The 21,928-nt window shown below is 40.1% G+C and overlaps 1 protein-coding gene and 1 pseudogene across 2 annotated transcripts in view; both read left to right on the forward strand.

Annotated features, from left to right (window-relative positions):
* RRAGB (Ras related GTP binding B) overlaps positions 1 to 21,928 on the forward strand; it is a 32,275-nt gene that overhangs the window by 6,420 nt on the left and 3,927 nt on the right. Inside the window, exons 4-8 of one of the 2 annotated variants that reach the window (XM_070605582.1) lie at positions 2,690 to 2,773; positions 4,676 to 4,742; positions 9,141 to 9,363; positions 18,665 to 18,760; positions 20,940 to 21,062. In XM_070605582.1, coding sequence (XP_070461683.1) covers positions 2,690 to 2,773; positions 4,676 to 4,742; positions 9,141 to 9,363; positions 18,665 to 18,760; positions 20,940 to 21,062 — 593 coding nt within the window. The remainder of the gene's footprint in view (positions 1 to 2,689; positions 2,774 to 4,675; positions 4,743 to 9,140; positions 9,364 to 18,664; positions 18,761 to 20,939; positions 21,063 to 21,928) is intronic. The other variant, XM_070605583.1, reaches the window with a different exon arrangement.
* Positions 5,734 to 7,610, forward strand: LOC103544840 (aldehyde dehydrogenase, mitochondrial-like; annotated as a pseudogene).

The raw sequence follows: 21,928 nt of genomic DNA on the forward strand, positions 1-21,928 counted from the left end.
TCAGGACAAGGTCCTATGGCCTGTCATGCCTTGAGAGACTTCTTTCTAGAAAATTCCTGTCCAGAATTCTCCCTGTCTTGATTTGCTAGATTTTAATTTTTTTTTCTATTCTTTCAAGTTAAATATCTAGACCTAATCATCATATGGTTTCAGTAGATTAGAGAAGCTAATGTTTATTGTATGCTTCTTTATATACTTTAGTCCTCATATTAACTTCATTTTAATAGATGAAGAAAGTATGACCTAGAAGTTAAGCTTACTGAACTATTAAGCATTAGATCTGGAATGTCAATCTACACTCCTGCTCTGTTCATTATGCTACAGCCACAACTCCTGGCAGACTTCTTTCTCTTTGTGTTTTAAGTTCTACACATTTTATTGAAGCACCTTTTTCTAGTCCAATTAATATTTTTGTTTTTAGCTAATCAGCAGAGTTGATTTACTACCTTATGTCTAGTGAATAGTCTTGCAACCCAAATTTCAGAACTATTCAAACTACTTAAAATACCTTTGAAATAATCTAGCAGCATAATTAAAAAGATACAAACAGAATGTTGCAAATTATATGAACCCTATACATTAAAGCAAGCCATTTATTCAAGTGCTTTTCTGGAGCTTACTGTGTGCCAGGCACTGTGAATTGTATGGGGCTGTTGCTCTTAAGGATATCTCAAGTGGGCCTTTATTGATAATACTTTGTTAGCAATTACTGTATTTCCTTAAAGATAATAAAAGTATACTTTAAAATATTATGTTGGCCTTAATGCTTTAGTGTATCATTAGCTAGTTTTTCATTGTTGAAGAAAGGTCTGTGTTCTACTTCTTAACTTATAGACTAATTAAAAAACATACAGTGCATTGATTTTTACTTGCTATTCCTTTTTACACAGTTGCTGATTTTCTTTAAAAGTAGTAAAAGAGTACTTCTAAAATATTACATCACTTTTACTGTTTTAGTATTTTTCCTGTTTGTCATTGCTAAAAAAAGTCCAGTTTTATTTTGTTAAACTTAGAGCCTACTGTGTTTTGAAATTTGAAGTAAGGATACCAAATAGTGGTATAATTAATTTATTAGGGGGCTGTTAAAATGTGTTTGTTGGAATAGTAAACTTGTCAATAAAAATATGATTATGAAGAATTTTAGTCTCAAACACTGTTGATGGCTCCAAGATTTCCTACCTTCTCAAAATTCTCTGTTCCCTTGGCTTTCATTTAATGCTTTATTGCCCTGGTTTTCTTCCTTTATGTTTAACCATCCCTCCCCCTATTTTAAGAAAAAAAAGAATATTTTCTTCTTTCTGCCCCATAAGTGTATGTGACTCCCCAAACTCTGTTTTTGGTTATTTTTAGTTGCTCTTATGATAGCAGGACAGGAAGACTAGGAGAGCCAGAGGGCCATATAGGAGACATGAGACTAAAGAGGGAGGAAGAAAGTGGGGGGTTAGATGATAAAGTGCCTTATAAGCCAAGTCATGTAGTTTGAACTGAGGGTAGAGGGCAGCCCCTAGAAAGTTTTAAACGGAAAAGTAACATCAGATTTTATGATTTTTAATTTTCAATTTTATTTACAAAAGTAATACTTGCGAAAAATTCAAACATTACAGAAGTATAGAAAGTCAACTTCTTCCCTCATTCTCAGGCCTACTTCCTAGAGACAACCACCATTAGTAGTTTGAGGTTATACTTCTGGCCTTCCTTTTTTTTTCTGGATGTATACAATCCTATATATATACAGAGACATGTTTTTTTTTTTCTTTTTAAAGAAGAATGGAATAGAAAATCTGCATTTTTGGAGAGACTATATCTTTAATATGGAGGATAGATTGGAGGGAGGCAAGGGTAGAAACAGGTTGACAAATTAGTAAACTATTTTAGTAGACCAGGTAAGAGATGATGGGGGCTTAACTTGGGTTAGGGTGGTGGTAGTGGATATGGTTACAAGCAAATGGATTTGGGATATATTTAAGAGGTAGTGTCAGTGGGACTTGCTGATAGGTTTTGGAGGAAAGGTGGGGAAAGAGTGGACTCAACAATGAAATTAAGGTTTTGGCCTAGGCAACTGGTTAAATTCACTGAGATGGAGAAGATCGAAAGAGGAATAGATCTTGTAGGAAGAATGGGGAGATAATCAGTTATTTTTGGATACACTGAGTTTGGGATACTTGTGGTTTATTCAAGTGGAGATGTCCAATGTATGATTCAGAAAGGGAGGAGAGAAATCTGTATTAGAGATACATATTTATGAGTTATCAGTATCCAAATGGTAAGTAAAATAATATAAATAGATTAGCTTGCCTAGGAACAGAATATGTAGAGAGAAGAGTAGGTGGCTAAAGATGGAATCCTGAAGAACTCCAACATTTAAGGGACAGAAAGAAGAATAGGAGCCTGTGAAGGAGGATCTGCCAGAGAGGTTGTAGGTATGATATCAGAGGCCAAGAGAAGAGAATTTTTTGAGAAAAGAGTAGTCAACAGTGTCATGCTTCAGAAAGTAAGACAAGGACTAAAAAGTCCACTGGATTTGGTAATGGGGCCATTGGTCACTTAATGAGAACAATTTCTATGGTATGCAAGTAGAAACCAGATTTCTATCCCATGTGCTCCATATCTAAACAGTCACTGAATCCTGTCACTTCTTTTGTTATTGTCTTTCCCTTTCTCAGTAGTACTTCTTTCCATTTTTTTTTAGTACTAGACCGTTTACATAGTCTTCAAATTAATAGCAGTTTGAGCACCTACTCTCTCGTAGACTCTGTTGGAAATACAAAGACATGTAAGATATGATTCCTTTTCCAAGGAGGGGGAAGTAAAGGGGAGAAGGGAAGTAGTTTGAGCACCTACTACGTGCCAGGCACTTCATGTATAGTAACTGCTTTAATCCTCACACCAAACCTGTGAGGTCAATAGTATGCTTCCCACCTTTTTAATAGAAGTGGAAACTAATACTCAGAGGTTAAGTGACTTGCCCAAGGTCACACAGAGAGAGGTAGACCTGGTATTTGAACTAAGAACTATTTGACTCCAATGCCCATGTTTTTTAAAATAATGCTTTGCTGCTTGTGATCTAGTTTATGAGAAGATAAAATTGCAAAAGTTAGATAGCAGTCAATTTAATCAACAGCTTCATGATAGTCATAGAAGAAACACCACTGTGTGATTGACTATTACACAAATGGTAAAGATGATAATTGTTAGACTTTGAGAAATTTCCAGGATAAGAATTTTCATTATTCTTCCTTGTGATTTTTAGTGCCTGGCAGAGAGTAGATGCTTAATATATGTTTGAATGAATTCAGAGGGAGTGATGACGGTAAGTGGGGGTGGCCAGGTAGGGCTTTTAAAGGAAATGGGATTTAAGCTGGGTCTTAAAAGATGAATCTAACTTTGAAAGAAAAGTGGGGAGGACTTTCTAGGCAGATGGACAGAGTAGGCCAAGCATAGGGTGGGGAGGGAAGTGTAAGGCAGAGGTCGCAAACAGGCAGCCTATATGCTGGATGAGGCCTATAGATGTGTTTTGTTTGGCCTGTGCAATGTTTATAAAATTTGGAATTAGTTATCAATATGTAAAAGTTTCCATAAAAATCTGGATTTCCCACTACTATTGAGAAATTTAAAGATCTGGTAATCCTGAGCCCACATTCCTGCCTGGCAAATGAGCTAGAGTTGAGTAACTGCCACCCACTCCATTGTCTCCTTGGGTGGATGTTTACTCTCCATACATGATCAAATTTGCTCTTGTATGTTTACTGGCTTGGCCCCTATTAGCAAGTTTGCGACCCCTGATGTAAGGTGTTTTGGGGTTGGGGAGATAGTGGGGTTTGGGAGGACTATGAATAAACCAAATTGGACTGGAGCAAAAGGCTTTATTAATGTGAATCATTCGAGATTATAAAGGTAGATTGGAAGCCAAATTCTGAAGGACCTTGAATGCCCCCCCTATAGGCATGGAGGAACCATTGAAAATTTTTTGAATGGGGAGTGACATGTTCAAAGTGGTGTTAAGAAGATGAACCTCGCAGTAGTCTATAGGATGAAGTAAAGTGGGTAAGGCTTCCTGGTGGGAGGTAATTATGGAGCTATTGTAGTTGAGAAGGTCAGGGCTTTCCTTAATGTTACTGGCAGGTTGTAAAATGAGTGGAATTGAGAGGGATTACAAAGGAATAGCAATGAATTGAATGTGGACAGAGGAGTCAAAAATGACCCCCCACAAATTGGGAAAATAGTAGGGTCATTAATCAAAATAATGAAATCAATAGAGGGAGTAAGTTTGGTTATGTTTTATGTTTGTTTTGTATTTGGTTTTTATTGTCATTTTTTAATTTTGGAGGGAGGGTGTTGGTGGGGCAGGTGAGTCAGGGAAGAGCTATTAAATGGTATATGTCTCTGTCTTGTTGAAATTTTAACATTAGTATTATAATTAGAGTATTATAAACTGAGTATTATAAGCTGCTGAGAGTAAAATGACTTATACGAGAGTCAGTTCTGTAGCTCAGGGTAGTTTAGGTGCCCATCTTGCCACTAAACCACGCTACTAAGCTGAAAATCACCTTCTTGTTGTGGCTTTGAGCATTTCACTCCACTTTGGTCCTTCTAAATTCCATGGGTTAGTGCTTTGCTTATTTTGAATTTCATTTCACATGCTACAATTACTAGATTCGGCATATTTGTCTTCCAGTTGATGTAGAACATTCTCATGTTCGATTTCTGGGAAACCTGGTATTGAACCTGTGGGACTGTGGTGGGTAAGTATCATCTGCTTACTTGTTTGTGAGGTCAATGGCAGTAATCATGGCATCTAGTATAATCAGCACAGAGAATACGCTTGAGTAACCATCACTTATAGTAGAAACATTGGCTAGAAATTACTTCAGAATGAGCGCTTGATTAAAGATCTCTGACTTTTATGTAATTGTGAGAATGCCCTCTGTATGTGACATGTTTTAGCAGCACTAAAATAAGCTGAATCTAGATATCTGTAATATAGGATAGATTATCCCTCTCTTTTGCCGGTGAAGAAGTTAGGTTTCTACTCAGCAAGCCTAACACCAGTGTTGAGCTCTTAGACATCACACCATACCAGCACATTCTTTGTTATTTCAATTATCATCTCCAGGCAGTCTAAGAAACGTAGATCGGACCTGAGCACATATTCTCCAGCTGAGATACTCACTGTTGGAGGAATAAGAGACAGTTTTTCCTCTCACTGCCAAGTCGCTTCTGGAATATCTCATCACAAATGCACATTCACTATGCTTGTATACGGGTATTATTCCCTACCCTATGGCTATTTGCATCTCTGTGCTGAAGCAGCAGCATGTAGTGTACAGTTGTTAGGAGCCTAGGCTTTGGAGTTAGATTGGGGTATCTCAGCTTTGTTAGCTGTGTTATTTTGAGTAGATCATTTAAATTCTCTAAGCCACAGTTTCTTCATCTGTACAATAGGGGTAATGATGATACCAATTCATAGGGTTGTTTTGATAATTAAGTAAGATAATATATATATAAATGTATATGGGTCAGCCCCAGTGGCCTAGTGGTTAAATTTAGCGTGCTCCGCTTTGGCAGTCCGAGTTCAGTTCCTGAGTGTAGACCTATACCACTCTGTTAGCGGCCATACTGTGCTGGTAGCCCACATACTAAAAAGTAGAGGAAGATTGGCATGGATGTTTGCTCAGGGTGAATCTTCCTCAGCAAAAAAATAAAACCAAAACCAAAAAAAACACATAGCAAATGCCTCACAAAATAGATATTGTTAGCTCAGTGTTTCCCAGCTCCTAGCATAGAGCCAGGTGTGGAGTAGGTGCTCAGTGAGTATTTGTTGAAAGAATAACAAAATAGCCAAACAGTCTGTAAGGAAATGATTCTATGGCCCTGCACTCCCGCTCCCACCGCAGCATGTTGTGTGCTACTGCCCTTGCCGCCGCCGGCTTCAGGCCCCGCCTGGGCCATCGCCTCCTGTCAGCCGCTACCACCTAGGCCGTGCTGGCCCCCAGCCAGCAGCCCGAGGTCTTCTACAACCAGATCTTCATAAACAAGGAGTGGCATGACGCCATCAGCAAGAAAACATTCCCTACCGTCAATCCGTCCACTGGGGAGGTCATCTGTTGGGTAGCTACAGGTGACAAGGAAGATGTGGACAGGGCAGTGAAGGCTGCCCGGGCCACCTTTCAGCTTGGCTTGCCCTGGCACTGCATGGATGCGTCCAACAGGGGTCGGCTGCTAAACCACCTGGCCGATCTGATTGAGTGGGACCAGACCTACCTGGCAGCCTTGGAGACCCTGGATAATGGCAAGCCGTACGTTATCTCTTACCTGGTGGATTTGGACATGGTCCTCAAATGTCTCCGTTATTATGCCAGCTGGGCCGAGTAGTACCATGGGAAAACCATTCTCATCGATGGGGACTTCTTCAGCTACACCCTGCATGAACCTGTGGGGGTGTGCAGGCAGATCATTCCATGGAACTTCCCTCTCTTCATGCAAGCATGGAAACTGGGCCCAGGCCTTGGCAACTGGAAACGTGGTTGTAATGAAGGTGGCTGAGCAGACTCCACTCACTGCCCTCTATGTGGCCAACTTGATTAAGGAGGCTGGCTTTCCCCCTGGTGTGGTCAATATTGTTCTTGGATTTGGCCCCATGGGTGGGGCTACCATTGCCTCCCATGAGGATGTGGACAAAGTGACTTTCACAGGCTCCACTGAGGTTAGCCACCTAATCTAGGTTGCTGTGGGGAGAGGTAACCTCAAGAAAGTCACCCTGGAGCTTGGAGGGAAAAGCCCCAATATCCATAATGTCAGATGCTGATATGGACTGGGTGGTGGAGCAGACCCACTTTGCCCTGTTCTTCAGCCAGGGCCAGTGCTGCTGTGGGGGCTCCCGGACCTTTGTGCAGGAGGATGTTTACACTGAGTTTGTGGAGCACAGCGTTGCCCAGGCCCGGTCTCGGTCTGGTGTGGTCAGGAACCCCTTTGACAGCCAGACCAAGCAGGGGCCACAGGTGGATGAAACTCAGTTTAAGAAGGTCCTGGGCAATATCAAATCTGGGAAGGAAGAGGGGGGCGAAGCTGCTGTGTGGTGGAGGGACAGCTGCTGACCATGGCTACTTCATCCAGCCCACCGTGTTTGGAGATGTGCAAGATGGCATGATAGTCGCAAAGGAGCAGATCTTTGGGCCAGTGATGCAGATCCTGAAGTTGAAGACCATAGAGGAAGTCGTTGGGAGAGCCAACAATTCCAAGTATAAGCTGGCCGTAGCTGTCTTCATGAAGGACTTGGACAAGGCCAAGTATCTGTCCCAAGCCCTCTAGGCTGGCACTGTGTGGATCAACTGCTATGACGTGTTTAGGGCCCAGTCACTATTTGGTAGCTACAAGATGTCTGGGAATGGCCAGGAGCTGGGAGAGTATGGCCTGCAGGCATATACCAAAGTGAGAACTGTCACAATCAGAGTTCCTCAGAAGAACTCATAAAGAACCATGCTGGCTTCCTTACTCATCCAGAGATGAAAGTTCAATGAGATGAGCAACAAAACCAAGAAAAATGACCCTTACATGCTAAAAGTCTCAAAAGAGAAATTGTCCCACAATATCTGTCAGATCAAGAAAGTCCCAGAATTTGAATCAATAAATAGGGCAGGTGTTGGGTGAAGAGTGCTACTAGCTTTCAGGGTGATTTTTCAAAAATAGATTCAATGAATGTCTCATCCTGTCCTTCTCATACACTTATCTAACTTGCCTTTATGGGGGAAGAAAAAGCCGTTGTTTAAAATTGTATTAATATTGAGGCAACAGCTAGCACCTTGCTTTGTATTCTGGACTAAAACTCATTAAAAACAATGCTAAAAAAAAACAAAAAGAAAATGATTCCATGACTGCTAGCAGATGGATCACTTAACACTTAACACCCTAGCAGCTCTCTCTATACAAATCATTCCTCGTTATCATTGCTTCTAATTCTGTAATCTATGTCAAGAGATTGGTCCAAGTCCCTTGCTTTTAGGCACTAAGATGTTATCATTTTTACAGATAAAGGAGCTGAGGTCAAGTGAGATTATGAATCTCCCAAGGTCATTAATAGCAAAGTGCAGAACTAGAAACTGGGTTCATGATTATTTTTCACAACAAAACTACTGTTTTCTGCTAGGCAGCTGGTAATTGAGAACTTCTTGGGAAGCAGCACACAGCCTAAGGAGCAAAGAGCAACATTCTGCTAAAAAGTTATCTTGGAATTATTTTCATACAGTTTAGAATATTTTACTAGTTAGTCATTCAATAAATATTCATTGAGCACCTACTCTATGGCAGGCTCTGTGCTGAAAGCTGGGAAACAATGGCAAATAGTAACAGACATGATCCTTGCCTTCATAAAACTTGCTGTCTAGGGAAGTGAATTGCCATTAATGAAATACACAAACGTGTAGTATCACACTTGTGGTAAGTGTTAAAAATAAGAACAGTGTGGGGGCCGGGCCGGTGGCACAGTGGCTAAGTTCACATACTCTGCTTTCACAGCCTGGGGTTCTCAGGTTCGGATCCCAGACGCAGACCTAGCACCACTCATCAAGCCATGCTGTGGCAGCATCCCGCATAAAGTAGAGGAAGATTGGCACAGATGTTAGCTCAGCGACAATCTTCCTCAAGCAAAAAGAGGAAGATTGGCAACAGATGTTAGCTCAGGGCCAATCTTCCTCACAGAAAGAAAACAAAACGGTGTGTTGGTATAAGGGCCTATGGTACCTGGATTTGCCCAAGTCAGAGAGGACAGGGATAAAGGTTTCAGTGAGGAAGTATGGATTGAACTGAAATCTAAAGGGACAAGTAGGAGTTAATTAGATGTAGAGGTAGGAGGATAGCATGTGAGACAGAGTGAACAGCATGTATAAAGGCCCCTCAGTGGATAAACCATGGGCCACTAGAACTGAGGGAAGATCAAAGTGTATTTTGAAGACAAAGAGGCAAATGGTGGTACAGGGTGTGGCTCAGGAAGTAAGATGAGGCCAATCTGATTTGCTGTTATTTCCCCTTTAATTTGAAGCCTTAAGATTATCTTTTACATTGATTAAGTCAACAAAAATAGATTGTAAATAGGAGTGACTAAACTGAGGACTTGCTTACTACCTAGATTATTTTTTGCCTTCTAGACAGGACACCTTCATGGAAAATTATTTCACTAGCCAACGAGACAACATCTTCCGAAATGTGGAGGTTCTGATTTATGTCTTTGATGTGGAGAGCCGTGAACTGGAAAAGGATATGCACTATTACCAGTCATGCCTGGAAGCCATTCTGCAGAACTCTCCAGATGCCAAAATCTTTTGCTTGGTGCACAAAATGGATCTGGTACAGGAAGATCAACGGGACCTGGTAAGAAACAGAAAGGAAGATGCACCAAATGGTTGACATGCTTTGTAAACTTCCTTTATAGAAGTATAGGTAAATTTCTATCATTCTTTTTTCAGGAAGAAAATCTCACAGAAACTTTCAAAATAAAGTTTTGTCATTTGTGTTTTAAAATGCTCATAAACAAATTTTCCATTGTAAGGGAAAGATCATATTAATTTAGCAAATAATTTTCACATTTAGGTAAGGAACCTGACCATGTGATATCACCAAGAAGCCGTTTTATTTTTTTTAATATGTTTGCTGCCCCTGTTTTACTGATCTTCAAAGCTGGCAGTTACTGTCAAGGCTAGAAGACCTACCAGGGGTGAGATGAAGCAAGGTCACAGCTGTCACTAGGTTAATCGAGGAAACCGGTATGCACCAATACAAGTGCCAGCCACACTGTGTTAGTCACAATGCCAAATCCCTCATAACTGCACTGATATGGTATATTTCTCTTCTTTTCTACCATGGGAGTTAGTGCATGTAAATTTAAACCAGAGAAGACACAGTAGAAAGGTCAGACTTCTTTCTAGCTATGAGACCCCAGGATTGGCAAGTCACAAATATAGTCTAGCTTTAGTTTGCTTAATATAAAATAAGAAGATTGGATTTTAAAGTCTAAGCTGAAAGAGAAGATCCTCTATTTCCAAGGGTAAAGCTGAGGAAAGCAGTTTTAGAATACAGGAATACCTCGGAGATATTGTGTATTTTGTTCCAGACCACCACAATAAAGCAAATATCACAATAAAGCGAGTTACACAAACTTTTTGGTTTCCCAGTGCATATAAAAGTTATGTTTACACTATACTGTAGTCTATTAGGTGCAATAGCCTAAGAAAATAATGTACATATCTTAAAAAATACCTTATTGCTAAAAAATGCTAACTGTCATCTGCGCCTTCAGTGAGTCATAATCTTTTTGCTGGTGGAGAGTCTTGTAAAAAAGGACAATGTCTGCAAAGTACAATAAAGTGAAGTGCAATAAAATGAGGTATGCCTGCATGCTGCTGATGTAGAAGAATACAGTTCCCCTTTGGGTTGGAGCGTAGGAGTCTAAGGATACCCTTTATTTAACTAAAGGGGTTTTTTGGTAATAGCTGTGGTCAGGAATACTTTTTTTCTGTAACTAGTTACAGGATTGCCTCCAGTGTTCCAGCGTTGGGTATGTTTTGATGTTTCTAGGTTAGCTTACAGGTTTTCAAAAAGCACTTGACAGGGTTCTCTATTTGACTCCAAAAACTACTTTTGAGTATCTAGATTTTTTTAGTATCTTCTTCTTTTCTCTCTCTCACTAAGTATTAATTCTATTTTAATTCAGCATAAAATCCTGTATGTAGCTTGGGTCTTGAGATTGTGAGGGTTTTGTTATTGTTATTCTTGCTGCTGTTGTTTTGTTTCCTTTAAAAATCACTTCATGCCCTGTCCCAATTTGCAATAGAAAAACCTAGAGCATTCCAACAAATGAGCTCTGTATGCATTTTCTAATTACTTCTAATTTTTAGTGATCAACTTACTGTTTTCTAAATGCCTCTATAAATATGCCTAAAGATACATTAATGTTCTTTGTGGGATTTTAAACTTAATTAAGAAAAGTATACTCTATTTCATTAAAGATTTAGGCTTTTGAACTAAAGATTCAGAAGTTTTGAACTAAAAATGGCTAGAATGCTTCCTTAACTCTCAAGTTCAAACAATATAGATGTTTCCTTCTATTATGTGTGTATTAGTCAGGGTTCCTCAGAGAAGTAGAACCAATAAGAAGTGTGTGTGTGTATTTGTATCTGTATATAGATTGATTGTTTGACTAATTTTAAGGAATTGACTTCATAGCATTATAGAGGCTGGCACGTTTGAAATCTGCAGGGCAGGCCGATAGGCTGGAGACTCAGGAAAGGGGTGATGTTACAGCTCTATTAAGAAGACAATCTGGAGGTAGAATTCTCTCTTCTTGGTGGATGGCAGTCTTTTTCTCTTAGGGCCTTCAACTGATTGCATAAAGCCACCCACATTATGGAGGGGAATCTGTTTTACTCAGTCTACTGATTTAAATATTAATCTTACCTAAAATATATCTTCACAGCAACACCTAAACTCATGTTTGACCCAGTGTCTGGGTACCATGGCCTAGCCAGGTTGATACATAAAATTAACTATCACAGTGTATACACAAACTCACTAGAGACCCACTCAGTCATGGAAAATATCTGTGTATATATATATTTGTATAAATAGATATTTTTCCATGTATATGTGGGCATATATACATAGAGACATATCCAAGATGGATAGATATTTATGTGTGTCTGGGGTGTTATATCTATATAGCCAAATAAATACAGTCCATACAGAAATAATATATATGAGTTTATGCATGTATGTGTGTGAGAGAGAAAGAGATCTGCATAGGTTAAAGTATTTTTTTTTTTATTAATGTTATGATAGATTACAACCTTGTGAGATTTCAGTTGTACGTTTTTGTTAGTCATGTTGTGGGTACACCGCTTCCCCCTCTGTGCCCTCCCCCAACCCCCCTTTTCCCTGATAACCACCGATCAGATCTCCATATCAATATACTAAATTCCACCTATGAGTGGAGTCATATAGAGTTCGTCTTTGTCTGACTGGCTTATTTCGCTTAACATAATACCCTCGAGGTCCATCCACGATGTTGTGAATGGGCCAATTTTGTCTTTTTTTATGGCTGAGTAGTATTCCATTGTGTATATATACCACATCTTCTTTATCCAATCATCAGTTTCTGGGCATGTAGGCTGGTTCCACGTCTTGGCTATTGTAAATAATGCTGCGATGAACATAGGGGTGCAACGGACTCTTGAGATTTCTGATATCAGGTTCTTAGGATAGATACCCAGTAATGGGATGGCTGGGTCATAGGGTATTTCTATTTTTAACTTTTTGAGAAATCTCCATACTGTTTTCCATAGTGGCTGCACCAGTTTGCATTCCCACCAACAGTGTATGAGGGTTCCTTTTTCTCCACAACCTCTCCAACATTTGTCACTCTTGGTTTTGGATGTTTTTGCCAATCTAACGGGTGTAAGGTGATATCTTAGTGTAGTTTTGATTTGCATTTCCCTGATGATTAGCGATGATGAACATCTTTTCATGTGTCTATTGGCCATATTCATATCTTCTTTTGAGAAACGTCTGTTCATGTCCTCTGCCCATTTTTTGATCGGGTTGTTTGTTTTTTTGCTGTTAAGCCGTGTGAGTTCTTTGTATATTATGGAGATTAACCCTTTGTCGGATAAGTGGCTTGTGAATATTTTTTCCCAATTAGTGAGCTGTTTTTTTGTTTCAATCCTGTTTTCCCTTGCCTTGAAGAAGCTCTTTAGTCTGATGAAGTCCCATTTGTTTATTCTTTCTATTGTTTCCCTCAACTGAGGAGTTACAGTGTCCGAAAAGATTCTTTTGAAACTGATGTCAAAGAGTGTACTGCCTATATTCTCTTCCAAAAGACTTATTGTCTCAGGCCTAATCTTTAGGTCTTTGATCCATTTTGAGTTTATTTTGGTGTGTGGTGAAAAAGACTGGTCAATTTTCAATCTTTTGCATGTGGCTGTCCAGTTTTCCCAGCACCATTTGTTGAAGAGACTTTCTTTTCTCCATTGTAGGCCCTCTGCTCCTTTGTTGAAGATTAGCTGTCCATAGATGTGTGGTTTTATCTCTGGGCTTTCAATTCTGTTCCATTGATCTGTGGACCTGTTTTTGTACCAGTACCATGCTGTTTTGATCACTGTAGCTTTGTAGTATGTTTTGAAATCGGGGATTGTGATTCCGCCGGCTTTGTTTTTCTTGCTCAGGATTGCTTTAGCAATTTGCGGTCTTTTGTTGCCCCATATGAATTTTAGGATTGTTTGTTCAATTTCTGTGAAGAATGTTCTTGGGATTCTGATTGGGATAGCATTGAATCTGTATATTGCTTTAGGTAGTATGGACATTTTAACTATGTTTATTCTTCCAATCCATGTGCAAGGAATGTCTTTCCATCTCTTTATGTCATCATCAATTTCTTTCAAGAAAGTCTTGTAGTTTTCATTGTATAGATCCTTCACTTCCTTGGTTAAGTTTATCCCAAGGTATTTTATTCTTTTCGTTGTGAATGGGATTGAGTTCTTGAGTTCTTTTTCTGTTAGTTCATTGTTAGTGTATAGAAATGCTACTGATTTATGCACGTTAATTTTATACCCTGCTACTTTGCTGTAGTTGTTGATTATTTCTAATAGTTTTTCTGTGGATTCTTTGGGGTTTTCTATATATAAGATCATGTCGTCTGCAAACAACGAGAGTTTTACTTCTTCGTTACCTATTTGGATTCCTTTTATTTCTTTTTCCTGCTGAATTGCTCTGGCCAGCACCTCCAGTACTATGTTGAATAGGAGTGGTGAAAGTGGGCACCCTTGTCTTGTTCCTGTCCTCAGAGGGATGGCTTTCAGTTTTTGTCCATTGAGTATGATGTTGGCTGTGGGTCTATCATATATGGCCTTTATTATGTTGAGGTACTTTCCTTCTATACCCATTTTACTGAGGGTTTTTATCATAAATGGGTGTTGGATCTTGTCGAATGCTTTCTCTGCATTTATTGAGATGATCATGTGGTTTTTGTTTTTCATTTTGTTGATGTAGTGTATCACGTTGATTGACTTGCGGATGTTGAACCATCCCTGTGTCCCTGGTATAAATCCCACTTGATCATGGTGTATAATCTTTTTGATGTATTGCTGTAATCGGTTTGCCAAAATTTTGTTGAGGATTTTTGCATCTATGTTCATCAGTGATATCGGCCTGTAGTTCTCCTTCTTTGTGTTGTCCTTGTCAGGTTTGGGGATCAGGGTGATGTTGGCTTCATAGAATGTGTTAGGGAGTTCTCCATCTTTCTCAATTTTCTGGAACAGTTTGAGGAGAATAGGTATTAAGTCTTCTTTGAATGTTTGGTAGAATTCTCCAGAGAAGCCGTCTGGTCCTGGACTCTTATTTTTGGGGAGGTTTTTGATTACCGTTTCTATTTCCTTACTTGTGATTGGCCTATTCAGATTCTCCATTTCTTCCTGATTCCGTTTGGGGAGATTGTAGGAGTCTAGGAATTTGTCCATTTCTTCCAGGTTGTTCAATTTGTTGGCATATAGTTTTTCATAGTATTCTCTTATGATCTCTTGTATTTCATTGGTATCTGTTGTGATTTCTCCTCTGTCATTCCTAATTTCATTAATTTGTGATTTCTCTCTTCTTTTCTTGGTGAGTCTGGCTAGGGGTTTGTCAATTTTGTTAATTCTTTCGAAGAACCAACTCTTTGTTTCATTGATCCTTTCTATTGTCTTTTTTGTTTCAATATCGTTTATTTCTGCTCTTATTTTTATTATTTCCCTCCTTCTACTGACTCTGGGCTTTGTTTGTTCTTCTTTTTCTAGTTCTGTTAGGTGTCGTTTGAGGTTGCTTATGTGAGCTTTTTCTTGTTTAGTGAGGTGGGCCTGTATTGTGATGAATTTCCCTCTTAGGACTGCTTTTGCTGCATCCCAAATGTTTTGGTATGTCGTGTTCTCATTTTCATTAGTCTCCAGATAAAATTTGATTTCTTCTTTAATTTCTTCAATGATCCATTGTTTGTTGAGAAGCGTGTTGTTTAGTCTCCACATTTTTGCACCTTTCTCTGCTTTTTTCTTGTAGTTGATTTCTAGTTTAATAGCATTATGATCAGAAAAGATGCTTGATATTATTTCAACTCTCTTGTATTTATTGATGTTTGTTTTGGTTCCCAAAATATGGTCAATCCTTGAGAATGTTCCATGTGCACTTGAGAAGAATGTGTAACCTGCTGTTTTTGGATGAAGTGTTCTATATATATCTATTAAGTCCATCTGGTCTAATTTTTCATTTAATTCTATTATTTCCTTGTTGATTTTCTGTCTGGATGTTCTGTCCATTGGTGTTAATGGTGTGTTGAGGTCCCCTACTATTATTGTATTGTTGTTGATGTCTTCTTTTAGTTCTATTAAGAGTTGCTTTACAAATTTTGGTGCTCCTGTGTTGGGTGCGTATATATTTATAAGTGTTATGTCTTCTTGGTGGAGAGTCCCTTTTATCATTATATACTGTCCCTCTTTATCTTTCTTTATCTGTTTTGCTTTGAAATCTACCTTGTCTGATATTAGTATAGCGACACCTGCTTTCTTTTGTTCATTATTAGCTTGGAGTATTGTTCTCCATCCCTTCACTCTGAGTCTGTGTTTGTCTTTGGGGCTGAGGTGTGTTTCCTGGAGGCAGCATATTGTTGGATTTTGTTCTTTGATCCATCCTGCCACTCTGTGTCTTTTGATTGGGGAGTTCAATCCATTTACATTTAGAGTGATTATTGAGATGTGGGGGCCTACCACTACCATTTTGTGTCTTGTTTTCCGCTTTTCTTCAGTTTCCTTTGTTTCTCGTCCCATGGTTTAATCTGTTCTGATGTAGAGCTGCTACTCTCTGTTGTTGTCCTTCTACTTATCTCCTCTGCTCTTGGTTTTGTAGCCCCTTTCCTTTTTTGGATTTTTCAGGAATGAGGGTTTTCCTGAGGATTTCCTGAAGAGGAGGTTTTGTGGCAATGAACTCCCTTAATTTTTGTCTATCTGCGAAAGTTTTTATTTCTCCATAGTATTTGAAGGATATTTTCGCTGGGTAGAGAATTCTCGGCTGTAGATTTTTGTCCTTCAGATTTTTGAATATATCATTCCACTCTCTTCTAGCCTGTAAAGTTTCTGCTGAGAAATCTGCTGATAGCCTGATGGGGGTTCCTTTGTAGGTTAGTTTCTTTTGCCTGGCTGTCCTTAGTATTTTCTCCTTGTCATTGACTTTTGCTAGCTTCACTACTATATGGCGTGGAGTTGGTCTTCTTGCATTGATAAAGATTGGAGATCTATTGGCTTCTGTCACCTGAAGATCCATCTCCCTCACCAGATTTGGGAAGTTCTCAGCCATTATTTCTTTGAATAGGCTTTCTGCCCCTTTCTCCTTCTCTTCTCCCTCTGGTATACCTATAATCCTTACGTTGCATCTCCTAATTGTGTCTGATAATTCTCGGAGAGTTTCTTCATTTCTTTTTAGTCTTGCTTCTCTCTCCTCCTCTGCCTGCAGCAATTCTATATTGCCATCTTCCAAATTGCTAATTCTTTCCTCCATATTATCGGCCCTACTGTTCAGAGCATCTAGATTTTTCTTAATCTCCTCTATTGTGTTCTTCATTTCCAATATTTCTGTTTGGTTCTTCTTTATCGTATCAAACTCTTTTGTGACATAGCTCCTGAACTCGTTGAGTTGACGGTCAGAACTCTCTCTTAACTCATTGAGAATTTTAATGATGGCTGTTTTGAAGTCATCATCATTTAGGTTATATATCTCATTTTCTTTGGGATTGTTTTCTGTGTATTTGTTACTTTCTTTCTGTTCTGGAGATTTAATGTATTTTTTCATATTGCTTGATGTTGTTGATTTGTGCCTCCGCATGGAGATAGTTTAGTTGCTCCTTTCACTTGTTTCAGCTGCTGCGGTGGGGGAGCAGCTGTTTATACTGCACCAACCAGGAACCCTGTCCGCAGTTGCTAACTGGGCCTGGGCCCCTCCTCATAGCCACAGTGGCCCTTTGGATTCCCTCCTCTTCTGTGGGGGCCATCACAGGGGGGCTTCAGGCTGCTGGTGCCTACTGTTGCAGCCCACCTAGATATGCTCTCTCCTTGGGGTCTGCAACGGTGTTATGGGCTTTTCCAGCGGCCAGGGGTGGGATCACTTATATTTGTCGCTCCGTTGCTGTCGGCACCCACAAAATCTCACTTGTCCTCTATGGGTCGTAGGAGAGCTATTGGCATCTTCTACAGTCTGTGGTTAGTTCACCTAGCTATGCTGCTTTTGCCCTGGGGTCTTCCAGCCTTGTGGCTGGTGGCTGGGTGCCTTCTACTGGTGCTGTGCAGAGGCTTTCCCTAAGGCTGCTGTGAGCCTGTAGGGTTTCCCCCTAGGCTACGAAGCTGGGTCTCTGGAACTCCCCCCAGCCCCAGTCCTCTCTGAGATCTCCAGCTATCCCTAGTTCCACGGGGCGGGCAACGGCAGCTGGGGGTCGCCCCACCCTCTGGGATTCTCTCCGGGCCTCTCCCGGAGCCGTGAATGCTTGGCGTGGCCCCTCTGCTAATGGCAGACAGAGAGTTTTGTCTGCTGCCCGGGCGGAACTCCGGCGCTTCCTGTCCGGGTCGCAGAGCCGGCCTTTGAAACTTCCCCCAGCCCCGGTCCTCTCCAAGATCTCCGGCTATCCCTAGTCCCACGGGGCGGGCAACGGCAGCTGGGGGTCGCCCCCCCTCTGGGATTCTCTCCGGGCCTCTCCCGGAGCCGTGAATGCTCAGCGTGGCCCCTCTGCTAATGGCAGACAGAGAGTTTTGTCTGCTGCCTGGGCGGAACTCCAGCGCTTCCCGTCCGGGTCGCAGAGCCGGCCTTTGAAACTTCCCCCAGCCCCGGTCCTCTCCGAGATCTCCGGCTATCCCTAGTCCCACGGGGCGGGCAACGGCAGCTGGAGGTCGCCCCGCCCTCTGGGATTCTCTCCGGGCCTCTCCCGGAGCCATGAATGCTCGGCATGGCCCCTCTGCTAATGGCAGACAGAGAGTTTTGTCTGCTGCCCGGGCGGAACTCCGGCGCTTCCCGTCCGGGTCGCAGAGCCGGCCTTTGAAACTTCCCCCAGCCCCGGTCCTCTCCGAGATCTCCGGCTATCCCTAGTCCCACGGGGCGGGCAACGGCAGCTGGGGGTCGCCCCGCCCTCTGGGATTCTCTCCAGGCCTCTCCCGGAGCCGTGAATGCTCGGCGTGGCCCCTCTGCTAATGGCAGACAGAGGGTTTTGTCTGCTGCCTGGGCGGAACTCCGGCGGTTAAAGTATTTTTGTGTACAAAATCTTGATGTGGGATAGCTATCTTTTAAATGACCCAGGTTGGGTGATTTGGAATGTTAGATATATTTTATTAAGACTCCTCAGTATGGTAAATTTTATTTTCTAACATAGTGCTCTCAGTGAGTACTCAGCACAAACAGCATGGGCCTGAAGAATTATAGTAACTGTTGTACTTTTAGACCTTATCTGAAATCATTCCTGCCATCCCAGTTTGTGAAATAATGTTCACACTGAAAAATTCCTCTGAGGAAAGAGGAAATGCTCCTGTTTAAAATATGCTGAAACAGTTATATCTTAGATTTTGCTATGAAAGAGGACAGCTGTTATGTGTTAATCAATATGTTGGGCTTTTTAATTCAGATTTTTAAAGAGCGAGAAGAAGATCTGAGGCGTTTGTCTCGCCCATTGGAATGTTCTTGTTTCCGAACATCTATCTGGGATGAAACTCTCTATAAGGTGTGTATGTTTCCCTGAGTTCCCTCATTTTAAGACCACAAAAAAAGCTAGAAGGGTATTATCAAAACTAAAAGATTTTGAACTCTTTCATAGCCATCTAGATGTGTTGAACTAAAAAATGAAATAATCTACAACAAATTGTTTGAAAAATATCAGACTTAACCTTAAGAGATTTTGGTTTTTATCTTAGATTGGGTTGACATACCTACCAAATCAGACTGAGTTAGCCAGTTTGGTTATGATAAATTTGACACTGATCTTCGTGAAAGCAGAAGTTTCACTGGCCATCATCCATTTTGACCTGTTGTGGTCTCAATGCTGATTGGAGCCATGTGTAATATTCAGATACCTCTACAGGATATAAGCTATTATGCCTAAGTTTGGACAGCAATAGAAGAAAAATATTTAGGAGAGAGATTGGAGAAAGGAGTCTTAGAATGAGACATATTATGCCTGGAGTATGGGAGCTTCAACTTTCATGCCAAATTGGAGACTAGCATTTTTTTCAACCAGAAAGATTATTCTCATTGCCGGAGTGGATACCACACTGCTTGCAGTAGTTGTAGAGGTTCCAACAGTAGCTGTGTTATGGATGAAGCTAAAATTACCTTATTGGCACATAGGCTGCTTATCCTCCTTCCTCCCTTTCTTCTACCGATCTAGTGATTTGAAAGACTGGCTCCTTTTGGGTCCTCCTGTGGTCAGACCTTTCCTCATACTACTTCTGGTATCCATTGACAAGTCTGACTCTGGGTGGGAAAGCATCCTTCTCCATCAATGGTAGCTACAGCCTCAGTATCAACTGCATCTGACACGTGTCTACAACCAGAAGCACAGAAACCTGACTTGTCAAGGAGAAAAACCATTGGACTTGAACAATAGCCATTGATTTATTTTTTTAACTAATTCATTTTTTCCCCAATATTATGTTGACCCAGCCTCACTCTAATAACAGATCATTTTGAGATGCCTGTCAAAGAAATACTGTTCTAGATTAATTTGGGCCGAATTTCTCTCAAAGCCTTATTCCCATAGAACAGGTAACCGTGAATAAGGATGGACATCACGCACTGATAAGAACCAACTGCGGTGTGAAGGATGGCAATACATAACACGACCAAAGACAATTGGCTAATCACAACACTGCTGTGAGTGACAATGTCTCTGCTGTGGTTAGCTTTGGTGCCTTCTCCAAGGTAAATTCAGCAGTGACATTAACACCGACCTGGGATCTTGGAACCCGAACCCCCATGCTTAAGTAATAAAACTAATTGGAACAAAAACATGACACTACTATCTCTTACATCAATGTTGCATAGAGCTGACAAACTTTTATATTGTTTTATTCTACAAGCACTCGTTTCATATCTGCTTGATGCTGTTGGACACACAAATGACTAAGACCAGGTTCCTGCCCTCTAGTAGAGGAGAGAAGAACATTGTACACCATACCAGACAAATTGGAATAAGATTGAAGGAAGTATTATAATGGAAAGTCAAATAAAAGAGCCTTAAGAGAATAGAGGGAGTGTGTGGTTAATTTCAACTCCTTACATTAGCTGTACTCCTCTGGATGAAGTCAGTTTTAGGCAAACACACAGTGGACCATTTTTAACTCAATTGGATCAGTAATTTATACAGCTGACAAGAAGCCTTTTGGAATGATAATGCCACTAATTTCTCTTGTATGTTATCCCATTGAGAGGAGGGGCCGTTTGTGTGGCTCTAATATTTTCACAAAATTGATTTTTGGATGTATGTTAAATGTAGCATTATTAGATTCTGATCTTAGAGCACTCTACTCTGTTGGACTTAAATATTTGTTGAATGGCTGGATTAGAAGCTTTTTAGCCCAGTAGATCAGAGTTTTCAACTTTTCCTAAGGCAACATGATGGAATTAAATTATTTGTTTATTTTTAATTATCAATGGAAAGAAGTTTCTCCTGCATTTGACAAAATGTAAAAAAAAGTAAAATGTAAAAAAAATCCAACTAAAGGATAAAAATCAAATATTATCTTTTTCTCATTTTATTTGTGTTATATTTGTTATCAGTATTTGCTTTAGACTCAATTATTACCATATTTTGCTGTCCATATGTTTTAGTGTACTTACTCATTTACGCAGGTCTGGGACTGGCTATCTGTTAATAATATTACACTGTGCTTCTGTTCTGTTAGGCTTGGTCCAGCATTGTTTATCAGCTGATTCCCAATGTTCAGCAGCTGGAAATGAACCTAAGGAATTTTGCTGAAATTATCGAGGCTGATGAAGTGCTTCTCTTTGAGAGAGCTACTTTTCTGGTGAGAACTTTCTGCTCTGCATATGTACTTCACTCTTACCTTCTTCTACTCAGCAACAGAAAACAACACGTTCCCATTTTCAGGAAGAACCTTTTTCCCTCTTGTCATTACTTTAGCATGCATAGCCTTATTTATAAGTGTTGTCAGCAAATGACCTGAAAGAAGTCCTTTGGCGTGTAGCTCTTTAATAGTAAAACTTACATTTTTGCAGGTATGCCTTACTACACAGCTTAGATTATTTCTGCTAATAATTGCTCATTTTTGTTAAAGGGTTCCTATTTCCTATGACTTTTATTATGAAATGAGGAGAGTTTTCCCTTTGAGAAAACTTGCATTCCACTTCTTTCTCCAAAAGACTGAGCTGAAAACTTTTAACATGGAAGAGATAAAATGGTCAACTCAGTGACGTAGCTAAGAGTTCAGATGGAGAGGTGGAAGGAGTTAGGAGCTTGTTGATATTTCTATTTTTCTTATAAATTCAACTTAACTATATTAGAGTCTACTGTGTGTATGGCCCTGACGGGGGTGCAAATACCTATATTTATAAGTAAAATTTCTAAATAACAGTAATAGAAACTAATTTGAGATGTCACAAAGCATTGCACAAGTCATTGGTGATCACCTTAGTAAATGTAACTCTAAGAGCAGCTCACAGTAAATAATTTGTTTCTGAGCTCTGCCAATGCTTGATGATTTTAGACACATTTTTTAATCTCTCTGAGCTTGGTTCCCCTTCTATAAAATGGAGATAATAATGTCTATATCGTAGGTTTTATGTGTAGATTAAAATGGGACAAGGCAACATCAAGCCCTAGCACATAGCTTAGCATGTCACTATTATTATTATTTTATATATATATATAAAA

Source organism: Equus przewalskii, chromosome X, assembly GCF_037783145.1.
Source record: "Equus przewalskii isolate Varuska chromosome X, EquPr2, whole genome shotgun sequence".
Classification (NCBI taxonomy): Eukaryota; Metazoa; Chordata; class Mammalia; order Perissodactyla; family Equidae; genus Equus; species Equus przewalskii.